At 42.3% G+C, this 13,864-nt stretch overlaps 1 protein-coding gene across 1 annotated transcript; it reads left to right on the top strand.

Moving 5' to 3' along the window:
- The first annotated feature begins 6,893 nt into the window (after nucleotides 1–6,893).
- SPATA4 (spermatogenesis associated 4) lies at nucleotides 6,894–12,771 on the top strand. Its single transcript, XM_060001068.1, has 6 exons — nucleotides 6,894–7,110; nucleotides 7,833–7,962; nucleotides 8,347–8,465; nucleotides 8,566–8,786; nucleotides 10,747–10,860; nucleotides 12,059–12,771. The coding sequence occupies exons 1-6, from the start codon at nucleotides 6,899–6,901 to the stop codon at nucleotides 12,187–12,189; spliced, it is 927 nt and encodes a 308-aa protein (XP_059857051.1). The 5' UTR covers nucleotides 6,894–6,898; the 3' UTR covers nucleotides 12,190–12,771.
- Nucleotides 12,772–13,864: the final 1,093 nt, after the last annotated feature.

The following is a 13,864-nucleotide window of genomic DNA, read 5'->3' as shown; positions in this document are numbered from 1 at the left end:
TTCTAATTAGTATTTGATTTTATAATGGAAGATAATGGGAGAATATGACTCAATTGCCCTAGCTTTGTTTACCACTGGTTTTCAAATCACTGTATCACAGGCAGTGAGAGTAGGATGGTGCAGATTGAAAATTATACCTGGAAGGTCCTCTAATCCAAATCTTATAATATATATGTCTGTAAAGGTGCAAGGATAACATTCCACAAAGACAAAGACAAAAGAAAAGAATACTACAGATCTTCCTATACTTAGTATGAGGTTACCTCCTGATCAACCCACCTTAAGTTGAAAATACCGTATGTTGAAAATGCATTTAATACACCTTCCCCACAGAACATCAGAGCTCAGCCCGGCCCACGATGGTAAAGTCAAAAAACTGTTAGGTCGAGGACCGCCTGTATTTGATATGAGATTAAAGAAATATAGTGAAATAAAATACTGGAGTAAAGCACCGTTGAACACATTTATTTTGTAGGAAAACGTATTTAATTTCTATGATTGTTGTAACCACAGAGTATATTTGATGTTTCTGAGTCAGTAAACGGAAACACAATGTAAAAGGATGGCCTCTTCTGAAAAGGTCTAAATGTATCCATGGTGTTTCCCTGGATGGCCCTGAACCCAGATGACTGGTTCTCCATTTACAAACAACTTAAAACAGTATCCTCTCCCTTGGGTTATTCCCACTTTTTCACTCTAATTTCTCTACTTTCCTATTCTTTATAATTGGTTTATTTTAAGGTTTGCCCTCTCTCTTAAAAACCTTAATAATCATTCTCAGTCTTTTTCAGGAGGAAAATTTATTCAGAAAATTCAGGCCTTGCTACCTTTCCATCTGCTCTAGGATTTAAACAAAAAGGGGTGCACTCCAGAGAATATAAACGACCTAAGTACATAAAACAAAACATCTCCTGGAATTGCTATGCTAAATGGAAACATTCACTCTGTGTCATACAAGCACAACTGATTAGGTCCGGTTGCTAGAAATAGGAGATTTTAGTGTTTCTGAGCCCAAACACGAACAGATCAGGCTGGCGAATCATCCGCCAGACAATGAAGGTTCCCAAAGGCTCAAGGAAGGAAAGGCTGGGGTTCTGGGGGGCACAGGACTTGATATCAACCAGGAGAGGATCCGCCGGATGCGGGGGAGGAGAAGTGAGTCCGCATGCTCACGGTCAGGACAGCTCCCACCACGGGAAGAATGTTCCCCTTCCGCAGGACTCTGCAAACTCCCCCCACGTGAGGAGTGTAGGCGGAGAATCTATGAAACTGAGGAAGAAAGAACAGGGTTACTCCCCTGCAGGAATAGCTGGGCTGGAGGGCAGGATAGGCCCTCGAACTTCCTTTATCCTGGTGCCTGCCTCCTGCATTAGACCAAAGGGATATGGGGATATATGTATACGTATAGCTGATTCATTTTGTTATAAAGCAGAAACTAACACACCATTGTAAAGCAATTATACTCCAATAAAGATGTGAAAAAAAACAACATCAACAAAGGGATAAAGATGTGTAGAAAACCCTGTTTCCGATCTTCCCTTACCATAGACAAGAGAGAATTAGCACCTTACACCAGACTTTTAAAAAGAAAAGTTTGGGGTTTTGTGGGGGGTGGTTTTCAGAGTAGAAGCGTGCTGTGGACATGGAAGGAGCCATGACTTCATCTCTCCGTGTATTATTCTTGTGCCCGAGGCAGGATCCTTAGTTTTTGCCCTTTCCTCAAAATGGGCAAGCTAGGGGCTTCCCTGGTGGCGCAGCGGTTGAGAGTCCGCCTGCCGATGCAGGGGACGCGTGTTCGTGCCCCCGGTCCGGGAAGATTCCACGTGCCGCGGAGCGGCTGGGCCCGTGAGCCATGGCCGCTGAGCCTGCGCGTCCGGAGCCTGTGCTCCGCAACGGGAGAGGCCACAGCGGTGAGAGGCCCGCGTACCGCAAAAATAAATAAATAAATAAAATTTTTTTTAAAAAAAGGGACCTCACAAGATTTCTTCTTGATTTGTGTATGCAGAGGAAAGTTACATGGTCACCACAGCCACATATGCTAGTTCTAGTAACACTGAGTTGAGCTCCGCTCAGAGCCCTACACTCAGAGGGCCCCATGCTTGACTTAATGGTGGTCTTGAAATGCTTAAGTTTTGAACAACGGGCGCATTTTTATTTCGCACTGTGCCCTGAAAATCATGTACCTGTTCCGATTCTGCTGTGACCCTCTAAACACACCAGTGAGTACCATCCATCTGGAGGGGATTCCTCCTCTTTGGGTAAGTCACACGGAGCTTTCTCAGGTAATTCCTTTGCCCCATTAAAAGAACTAGAGGGAGAACTTGAGGTCTCTTTTCAAATACCACCTCAATATGGACATAGTCTAAGTAGAGGGACGTGGCTCAGTAGGAGGCCGGAGTGAACTTTCTGTCTGATTCCAGAATCAGGGAGACCTCCCCACCTCCCCGTGGGCAGAAGCAGGCGGGGGCAGGTTACGTCCATAACAGCACAGATGTCCCTGGTTGAGCAGAGCACAGTAGGTGCTCACCCTCTGCATCCCCCCAACTCCAGCGTGGAAGAGAGGTGTGGTGTTGAGAAATCAAAACCGAGGCCACAGTTTGAAAATGCCCCTAGACCAAGTACCCGTAGCCACTTAACTAAAACTTGAACTCTCCAGACTTGCCCAAATGCTGATGCTGACCTGAAATAAACTTTAAGCTTGCTCCCTGTCGGTGTGACCTTACAGCTTCCTAGCTAGTTGGCTACCTGTGAGTGAGCTTATACAATGAGAAGGAGTGTACGTTTCCAGTAACCAATCACAATAGAAAAGAGTGCACCGTCGCCCCTTAGTAGCTGTGGCGGATCTGATTCCAGTCCCCCTGGAATGCCTGAGGATGCCAAAATCCCGGGATGCTCGAGTTCCTTATAAAAAATGGCGTGGTACTTGCTTATAACCGATGGACACCCTACTGTATACTTTAACTCATCTCTAGATTACTTATAATTCCTAACACCACGTAAATGCTATGTAAACAGGTGCTGGCAGGAGGTAAATTCAAGTTTTGCCTTTTGGAACTTTCTGGAATGATTTTTTCTAATATTTTCTATCTGAGATAGGTTAGATCCACAGATGTGGAACCCACGGGGCCAGAGGGCTGAAGGTCCTCACACGTTTACACTTTATAAACTGCGCTGTAATTGCCGAAAGCCAGCTTCTAGGCACTTTCTGTGGGAAGTCTCCCTGTCTGACATTGGCTTCTCAATCAACAAAATACTCATATCAAGTAAAGCTCTTCTGAATTTTCTCATGTTGACATAGGGCAACAACAGTTACTGACTGCAAGGGCTGTTTGGCTTGCGCAAAAGTTGGCTGGGTCTTAGAGGATGACTGTGGATTAGTGAACTTGTTCAGGAGGCAACTTCGGTTATAGCTGCTTTTCCATTTGAGGTATTGCAACTGAAAGCGGGGTCCGGATGCTCGCCGCTCCAAAGCCAGTGAAGACGCCAGGCTGGTGGAAAGTTTGCTTTATTTTGGGTGCCGGTAACCAAGGCGGGGAGGGGAGGGCGGACTCGTGTCCAAAGGCCAGCTCCCCCCAGTGGCAACCAGTGGGCAAGTGCCTTTATGGGCAGAGAGAGGGGGCTGCCTGCAGAAACAGCACAGGCAGCTCTGACGGTCATCTTGAAATTGGTCATCTTGATTGTTTTAAGTACAGTTAATCTTCGGTTCCAGGGTTGGTTTGTTTCCGTTTCTTGAGGCCAGTTCTCGGAATGCGGCAGCTTATGTCATGGCTACAGCCTGGTCACCGCGTAGTTAACTTCCCCACCTGGTGTGGGTTTCGGTATCTGTAAGACAGCTCACAGGGCACGGCTCAGAATATGATCTATAGCCCTTGAGAAGGAACTAAAGGTCCTTCATTATGCTTAATGACTAAACTAGTATTATTTGGTCTCCTTTGCCATTGTTTCTGCATTTTCTCACTTCTCTGATTAAACTTATTCTTTGGCTATAGTTTTTCCACAGACAAAGGGCAGGCGGAGGACCTGGGGGACAAGGACCATAGGGTGCTGCTCTGTTTCAGTATCTTTACTGGAATAAATCGCCACAACCCCTAGCAGCTGTTATTCTGCTACTGATCTGCAAAGTGTTTTTTCTCCTCTCTAACAGCCTGCAAGAACCACAGAAAGCCGCCTGCTTTTTTTGAGCAGGACAATAGTGCACGTTCATCCTCCTGCCGCAGGTCAAATCAATTTTCTGGCTCTCTGCCACGAGATCAGCAGAGGCTTTTGAGTGTCGTATCATCCCACAGAATACCCGGCTGGTCCACTCTATTCGTGATACCGTGGACCCAGTGAACGGGAGTAGCAGGTTCTTTAGCTGCCCTGGTAACATGTAGATGAGCTACTCCGAGTATGAAGCAATGTATGATTCAGCAGGAAAACAGAGTAACTCCACGAATTCAACAAGAATTTAAGGTAAGGAAACGGTCAAACGGAACAAAAATGAGACCATCAAATGAACAGAGATAGACCCCTAGGGCTGGAGATTCTGAGAGTCTAGAACTTGAAGGGAAAGCCCTACAGACCTTTGCAGGGGCAGCGTATACAGCAGATGCTGATGCCTAAGGAGCTCAGAGGAGCGGTCCTAGAGTAAAACCTGGGGCTTGGAGTTCTGAGCGCTTCTCAGTGGTCGCTGAAACCTCTGAGGGAGTACGATGAAACCTGCTCCGGGAATGGAAAACAAAAAACAAAAAGCAAAAAAACAAAACAAACAAACAAAAAACCCAACCTGGACGGTGGCACCAACTGCCCCTGCCCGCCGGAGCCTTGTTGCCATGGCAACCTTCATCCAAACAGCCCTTCTCCTTTCCTCTGGTCTCCTGGTTCCTCTCTAGTGCCTCCTAGTGGCAGGATTTAATACAACTCAGCAAAGCAGAAACTACAGGGCCGAGTTCCAGCTCCATGGGGCAGAACCTAGAAGGGTGTATTTGAAACAGAGACCTATTTGCTTCACAATTGGCACATTTGCTACAGGAAAAAATTCTAACTCCTCAGCAAGACTGTTCTCAGTCAAGCCCCAATCTATAGCCTTAACTTACCTCTCTAGCCATCATCACCGAAATCTTAGGGTAGCCCCACATGCCAAAGCCTAAACACTTTCTCTGACCTTAATGGGTTATTTGTTATTCCTTAAAACTCATAAAAACTATCATATCATAGATCATGTCTGCTTCTGCTCACACTAGTAACTCTGTGTGGAAGTGTCCCCTCCCCTCTTCATTCCACAGATTTCCATGATCGTCTTAGAAATATCATTTAAACTTACTGAGCCCTATGTGTGTACACTGTTCCAGGCTCTTCACTCATTTAACTTAATTTAATCCTTCAACACAACCCTGTGAGGTATATCCTATTTATTTCCATCTTTTACAAATAAATGTGGTTAAATAACTTGCCCAAAGTCACATAACTAATAAAAAATAGACCTGCTGCTCCAAAGCCTCTGACTTAACCCGTTCAAAATACCGCCTTATAAGATTCACATCAAAGGTCACCTCCTCTGAGAGGACTCCTACACTCCCTCAGGCCAAATTATTTGCTTCCTCCCTGATACTAATATATTTTTACCATGGCAGAGCTTTTCAGGGTGCATGATCTTTTTTCAGGTATTTATATCTCTGTACCTTCTATAAATAATCTAGTGCACAGTTGCCCAATAGATCTTCCTGCAGTGATACTGTGGTATCTGTGTTGTACAGTGTGGTGGCCACAAGCCCCATGTGGCTACTGAGCAGTTGAAATGTACACAGTGTTACTCACTTTATTTTATTGAAATTTATTTAAAATTCAATCGGAACAGCCACGTGGGGCTAGTGGCTACCATATTGAATAGTGAAGACCTAGTGCCTAGCAAAGCACCGAATAATAATTCCTCAAAAAAAAAGGTCACCAAGTGAATGGATCATCCGTGAAAGACACATTGGGCAAAGTAAAAACACTTGTAGAGCTCCGTTTTTGTTTTTCTTTTTCACCACATACAGACTCACATTGGTTTACTTGATTAATAAACATCTCTATGAATACACATTCAACAAAATATTATATAGCTCCACTCTCAAGACCTATCCCATATTTTATCTTGCACAATAATGTGTATTACGAACCACATTTTTTTTTTTACTGTAAGACTTTTTAAAGGATGTTAACAACTCTGCTGTGTAAATATTTAATTTATAATTGTCTGTCCCTGCTCTGCAATCCTTTTTTTTCCCCTCTGTACTGTTCACTGATAAATCCCAAGTGACTAGCTCAGGGTCTAGTAGGGACTCAATAAATATTTTTCGAATGAATGAATGAATCATGCCTACTGGGGCATCTTTGTGAAGTGTGAAAATCGAATTTACAAATCGCTTTCGAATATGTAATTTTTATGAACGCAGCGTAATAATTAAGGAAATAGGTACGTTAAATTTTGTAGCCATTAAGCATCTATTCATTGTAATTTTGAAGATTTTTTTCATTGGCATTTTGGAACAAAACCCTATCGTTTCCAATTTCCAAACAAAAACTGTCTTTGTCCTCTGAAAGGTCCTCACAACCTCCTCCAAATGCTTGACTGAAACTAGGCCTTCGATGGGGCAGAAACCACGATATTCAAAATGTCCATTTCTAAGGGAGGGCCCTAATCGGTTATTCTTCACACCAATTAAAACGGAGATTGAAAGCTCCGCCCAAGGCTTAAGCTCCCGGAACCGAGTCCTCAGTGAGGCCAGGGAAGCGCGTCCGCCAACCCGGAGCCGCAGGACCCCAAACTGGAGGACCCGCGAGGCCCAGGGCGCCCGCGCCGAAGCCCCAGCCCCACCGAAGCCCCGCCCCGCCGAGGCCCCGCCCCCGGTGCTGCCATAGAAACCCAGAAAGCGCCATGGCTGCCGCCGGTCTGGGAGGAGAGCTTTTGACACTGCCGACGGTACCCAAGTCACCGTCACTTGCGCCACGTCCAGCCGCTCCCATGCGAGGGAGGCCTAAGAAGTGTCTGGTCTATCCGCATCCCCCGAAGAGGTCCCGCGTGTCTCCGTCGGTTCTGCGCTGGCTCCAGGGCCTGGATCTCAGCTTCTTCCCCAGAAACATCAACAGGTGCTGGAGCAGGGCCGGCCCCCGCCGCCTGGCGGGAGCCTCGGTCGGAGCAGAGCAGCCCCGGGGTCCGCGCAGGGGCTTTCTCCTGGGATTGCCCCCGCCCACTCATCACACACACACACACACACACACACACACACACACACACACACACACACACACACACCTTGCTTTCTTAGGGAGCTGACCTAAAAAAAATAGGATGGAGCATTTCACTCAATCGGTCAATCAGTCAATCAATCATTACAGAGACTTGAGCTAATACAGACTGCTTTGGTGACTACAAAAAAAGTAGAAGAGTCCAGGCTCTTTCTTCAGAGACACTGGACATTAATACTAGTGGCAGTTAATATTTGCTCTGGGCGTGCAAACTAAATTCCATAAAAATAATGACTTTGTTGCAGGCAAGGACTCTGGTTTACTAATTTCGGTATTCCTCAAGAAAGACACGTCTGAAAATTTCAGTGTACCTAGGTATCACATGGGCATCTTGTTAAAATTCAGGTTCGATACAAATGAATAGTTTGGGGTTCATAAAAAGAACACCATGGCCTTCGGTGTGTGTCATCTTACCCAAAGGTTATTCCATAGCAGGTCCTCCTTGGAGCAAGGGTACAACAACATTCTGTAAGTTGCTGCCAGTATATTAAATTGGTGTTAATGAGCCATAATCACAAACTGTGTAAGTAACTGCATTTTATTTCCTTATTTTTATGGATCAGGGATTTTTCAAATGGCTTCCTGATAGCAGAAATATTCACTGTACACTACCCCTGGGACCTTAAATTGTCATCCTTTAAAAACGGAACGTCTTTAAAAGTCAAGTTGGATAACTGGGCGCAGTTGGAAAAGGTAAATTAGCAACCAATGACACTTTTAACTGTTGAAAAGTTTATGTTTGAAGAGGTGTATTCTTGAGGTCGTGGATTTCTCTGTATATGCGTGTGTGGCCGTGTTTTAGGACGCAATGCAGCTGGGTAGGCAGCTTGTTTCCTTGTATTGAAAAGAAGGTTATTAAAGTTTATGTCATGAGTCACCTGTGAAACTGAGCATACTCATTTCAAATTGGAGCGGGATATAATGGTTGATTCTCTTGCTGAGTAATAATAACTTAATTAACATGTTAAACCTCAAAATATTAGTTGAGGATTAAAGGGGGATTAAAGTGAATTCACAGTAATTGGAGATTTTTATAGAACTTCTTATGGTGAAAGTATTCTCTTTCTACTATTACAGTTCCTGGCGAGAAAAAAACTTAGATTACCTAAAGAACTAATCCACGGAACAATTCATTGTAAAGCCGGAGTACCTGAAATACTGATACAGGAGGTGTACACCTTGTTAACACATCGAGAGTGAGTTATTTGGAATTTTCTAGTAATGTGAAACTTTTGATAATATAAATCTTATTACTAAAATGGGGCTTGTCAACAATATTTATTTTTTTATTTCCAGAATTAAAAGTATCCAGGATGACCTTGTGAATTTCACAGACTACAGTTACCAGATGCAGTTGCCCCTGGTCCTCAGATCGACAGCTTCAAAGTCTATTAAAGATAACATTAGGTTATCAGAATTAATAGGCAATCCGAACAAGCTCAATAATGAACGTAAAGTAGAGTTCCTCCTCCTTTTACAAATGTTGCAAAGAAAATTGAGCAGAAAACTGAATCCAAGTAAGTTTTCTTGGAAATAGTCAACTGGGTTCTTCCAAGCTTCAGAAGGCTCTTCTTGAGCACAGATGAAAGAAAAGCCTGCCACTGTGCCCTGATTCGTAGACTTGTTGTAATTTCATCTACTGTGACTTTTATTGTTATTAATTCAGTCATACTTATTACCATATATGTATTCATATCTATCATATTATTTTGTGCTTTTAATTTGTTCTCTGTTTCTTGTTTTTGTCTTACCTATTTTTCTTCTTCTTTTGGACTGAACTTTTATCCAAAGACGTTTTTCCTCCCTACTAATTTGGAAAATTATAAATTTCTATTCTCTTTAGTGCTACGCTAGAAACTTTAACATGCCTATTTATCTTAGTCTAAGAGTAATATCTTTATTCTCTTCCTCAAACTGTAAGGACCTTACAACACTAGGACACTGACCAATCCCTACCAGCCCCCTCCCCACTTCAGTTCTTTTGTTCAGCATTTTCGTTTTGTCAAGTTATTTTTTTAACACTGCAAAATCAGGTATCATTATTTTTTATACCGAATACTTGTTTACATTTAATCTGTCTCACTATTACTTCCACTCACTGGGTCTTGTCGGAATTCCTGGATCGAAACACAACCATTCCATTTAGTCATCAGTTAATTGTCCATCTTAGTACAGAGCTAACCTCTCTCTCTGCTGTCTTCTTTGGAACACATGTTCTCTTTAGCCACGGACATACCTCAACACTTTCGATTCTTGAACAGAATTCTGTTATCACCGGTGTTGATTTTTGAGAATGCTGATTTCAAGCTGGCAAATAATTAATTGTGATAATCACAGTTCTGGGAATGACCAGGGTGGTGTTTAAGCATAAACAGGGCATGGCTGATGAGCAGAAATGACCTTAGACACGTCTTCCAGCCTCGGTGAGGGTGAGCTGCTGAGGCGTAGGTGATCTTTAGAAGCACAGTGAAGCTGATGCCCAAGTGCTGCAGTTGACAGAATTAGTTAATAAGACATACGGGAAACATGGAAAATAATTTTGTCACTATTTTTACAGTATAAAAATGTTTGCAAAATGAAATAGATACTGTATGGTTTTACTTATATGAAATATACAAACATGTAAAGCTAACCTATGATGATAGAAGTCAAGACAGAGTTTTAGTTTTAGGGTACTGTATGGGAGAGACAGGAAGCGATTTTGGGGTGCTAGCACTATACTCTTTCTGGATCTGGGTGATGGCATCCCAGGTATGTATTCACTCCAAAAATTCATCTGTAAACATAAACAAAATTCAACTGTAAACATACGATTTGTTCATTTTTCTGTACATATATTACTATTGAATGAAAGCTTATTGGGACTTCCAGTGGTTAAGACTCCGTGCTTCCAATGCAGGGGCGTGGGTTCAATCCCTGGTGAGGGAAATAAGATCCCACATGCTGTGTGGCCAAAATATTTTTTAAAAATAAAATTAAAAATAAATTGGCTGAATTAAAAAAAAAAAAGCTTAACAAAAGACTAATAGGAACATAGGGATACTGTCTTTAAAGTAACTTTTTTTTTTTTCTTTTTTTTGCGGTACGCGGGCCTCTCACTGTTGTGGCCTCTCCCGTTGCGGAGCACAGGCTCCGGACGTGCAGGCTCAGCGGCCATGGCTCACGGGCCCAGCCATTCTGCGGCATGTGGGATCTTCCCAGACCGGGGCACGAACCCGTGTACCCTGCATCGGCAGGCGGACTCTCAACCACTGCGCCACCAGGGAAGCCCTAAAGTAACTTTTTTAAAGCAACTATTTTGTGCATCAGAGATGTGAACCATGGTGGAGAGGGTTATTAACCTACATATCCACACTGCTCTCAGGAATATGATACAACAGATGTCTAAATAATTTGCTTAATTTCAAATTGTGGTGTCGTACTTTGACCATGGCCATAGTGAATTTTTAAGAAAGAATTTTTGTTTACATTTTATAGAATGGTTTGAGGTCAAACCAACACTGGGAGAATCGACTTTCAGTCATGGTCCTGCCCAAGCCTGTGGGTGCAAATGTAATTCAGTCGTTTCGAAGGAAAGAGTTGCTCCTGTGTGTAAGTTTTTTAAAAGTTTTTCCACTTGTTAAAAATGATGTTTTGGGGTTTTATTGTTTGTTTAAAATTTCAAAATAGTTAAAATGTTGGTCTAGGCATTCAGTCTAGGACGGTGCGGTAGGTTGGTGTGTGTGCTTTTGGATAGGTGGCGGGAGCATGCTGTCCGCTAAGAACCAGTCACAACGGGGGAAAATCCCAGGCCAGCGCTGCCCCGCCTGCTACTATAGGAGCCATTTCAATTCCGATTTCAGCTTAAAAAAGTGCGCCTGAAACAGGGGAAGCTCGTTGGCAGAGCTCAAAACTCAATCCTGTAGCAGCTGGATGATGAATCAGTCCTAAGGCAGATACAGACAACCTGCACACCTAGACGTCCCCATCACTTGTTTTACAAGAAGCCACGAATTTAAATCCTGTTAATTCAGAAAGCACTTAACACCAAAGCAAACTGTAGCCAAACGAGGGCCGAAGTCAGCCTCTGCCTGACTTTTTGGTACAGCCTGCAAGTTAAGAATGGTTCTTACATGTTTACATGGTTGACAACATACACCAAAATTGCACATAATGGTACTGAAATCACAGCCTGTTCATCTGAGAAGCTTCTAATTATCAAATAGAGTGGGAACAATTAATTGTAAGAAAGGTTACCTTTTTTTTTAACACTTAAGTTCCTCTCTTTGTTTACCTAAATCTAGCATCTAGCAAAATAGTGCGCCAAGGGAATGTGGATTTCTTAGTTGCCACTGGCCCCTCATGTTAGAACTGAGTCACCTAAAGAGTCTGAGTGGCCGGCTTGGATGCCTCAGTGCAGAATTCTAGAAACCGAATTCTGAATTCTGCATAGTTGCCAAATCTAAGCACTATTAAAATCGCGGCACTGTTGCCTCACCTGCTTTCTGAAGCAACATCTAAAAATAGTTGAGTCATAATCAGTATCAGAGGCACCAAAATAAGCCCTGGGTATTTTTAGGCTCCACCGATGACTTTTGGAGATGGTGGCATTCAGGTTTTGTATTTCCGACTACTGTCATGCATGCTTTAAATATTCTGTTTACCAGGCATTTAGACTAACCTGTGCTCAGCCTGTTGCCAATCGTTCTGCATATGTCTGGTATGTTAGAAACACAGATGGTCGTATACAATAGTTAGTAACCACAAATGGATTTTAATGTTGTTTATTTAAATATTACACCAAATACAGGTAATGGTGGCAATCCACTTAAAGAAATTCACATGAAGCGAGCTGGAAAACATTCTTCTGACTCTATGAAACCTATCAGATCAGAAGCATGGAAAGGGGACCCAGAAGAGCGCCTGTCTGATGGGCTTTGAAGAAGCAATGCCACCACCTCTTGCCACTCTAAAGGGATACCGTCACCTAGTCTTGGATATATGTCAATAATAAGTAAATTAAAGGGGTGTCTTATCTATAGTTGGGCTGAAGAATGTATTTTTTAATTCAATTCAACAACCATTTATTCAACACCTGCACCTAGTAGTGTTGAAAATACAAAATCAGTTTAATTAGTATAGAATGAACAAAAATAATTTTAAAGGTACAGTTAAACATAATTCACCAAGACGGGTGAGAATTCTTTCTCATAAATTTTGTAGGAATGGCGAATCTACTTTGTAATATGTTTTCCTCACTAGAAAGAGAAGAGTCATGCTACGAATATGCCTGATAGTATTTATTTACAGGTCATGTTCATCAACAAAATTTATTCTGAATGATTATTACTGTTATACATAGGCCCATAGAAAATCTTGCCCACTTCCATAAATAACTTTACTTAAGCCATCAAAAAAAAAAAAATAGTCATCTTTCCTGTTGATACTGAGTTGTGGGGAAGGAAAATCATGGTTTACTTGGTGTTTAGCAAACAATTCAGTTTGATTTTAAAAAATGCCTCCTGCTTGCTGCCATGCCCCATATTTTTACTGAAGGGAGACAGAAGCAGTGATATACTGACAGACTGATGATCGTTCATATATTCTCGGTAATTTAAAATTCATATTTGGAAAATTTCCTTCAAGTGGAATTATTCACGTTTTTATGCTATCTCATTAATAGTGTCATTTGACTTCCAAGATGAGTATTACTAATGCTGAATCCCATGATATGCTTGTCAATTTCCAACAAAACTCTATTCGTCTTTCTGCATTTTTGAAGCCTTAGAGAGTTTAATTCGGATTTCTACCTCCAGAGACTTCCTTGTTTAATCTTACCCTTCTGGATAGGTAACATTTAGTAAAAGAAATTAACGAGAGCCCTGATGAAATCGATGACTTCTTGGGAAAGGTTTAGAAAATTATGAGAATAATTTTTAAACCATAAAATATAGTTCCTTAGGAAAGGATTTTAGAAACAAGTCTTCTGAAGCTCAGCTAGAGAAACGTCCAGAGAAAAGGATTAGATTTGGATAAACAGTCAAATAATAGGTTTCTTTATTCTCTTGACTCTGTTCAATCTCCTGAAAAAGCTACTCACTCATGGCCTGACCCTGGTTAAGTTCCCAAGACCCCTGTGGGACCTACGGAGAGTTTTGAAAATACAGGAGAGTCTGGAAGCTTCATATCATGGTTACTAAGGACATGAAGGAAGTGGGGATATGGTGAAAGTAGGTAACATCAAGAGCTTCTTAAGATGAGTTGTGTCAACAGAAGCCAACACTTCAGGCAAATCTAAGGAAGGTCATTTTCTTCACAAAGATCTTTGACAGAAGGAAGCAGTGAACTATTCTCGGAGCTACAGCTGCCCCTATAGGAACAGAACCTTTCAATCAACTGGCAGAATGCTTATCACGGGAATGGAAGCTTCTGTGATATGCTGTTTCTATTAATTAGTAAGCCTCTTTTGTCTCTCTTTTATACTAATTCTCTCTTGTATACTAAACACTGTAGTCAGTGTTTCTTACAAGTGGAGAATCACCCTCCTGAACAGCCCAATCACATGATTTTTCTATGTTTCTAAGCAAGGTCATAACCCAGATGGACAGCGCAGCCC

This window comes from Delphinus delphis, chromosome 21 (genome assembly GCF_949987515.2).
Source record: "Delphinus delphis chromosome 21, mDelDel1.2, whole genome shotgun sequence".
Taxonomy (NCBI): Eukaryota; Metazoa; Chordata; class Mammalia; order Artiodactyla; family Delphinidae; genus Delphinus; species Delphinus delphis.
The sequence above is the reverse complement of the archived record's forward strand: the minus strand, read 5'-3'. Positions and strand labels throughout refer to the sequence as shown.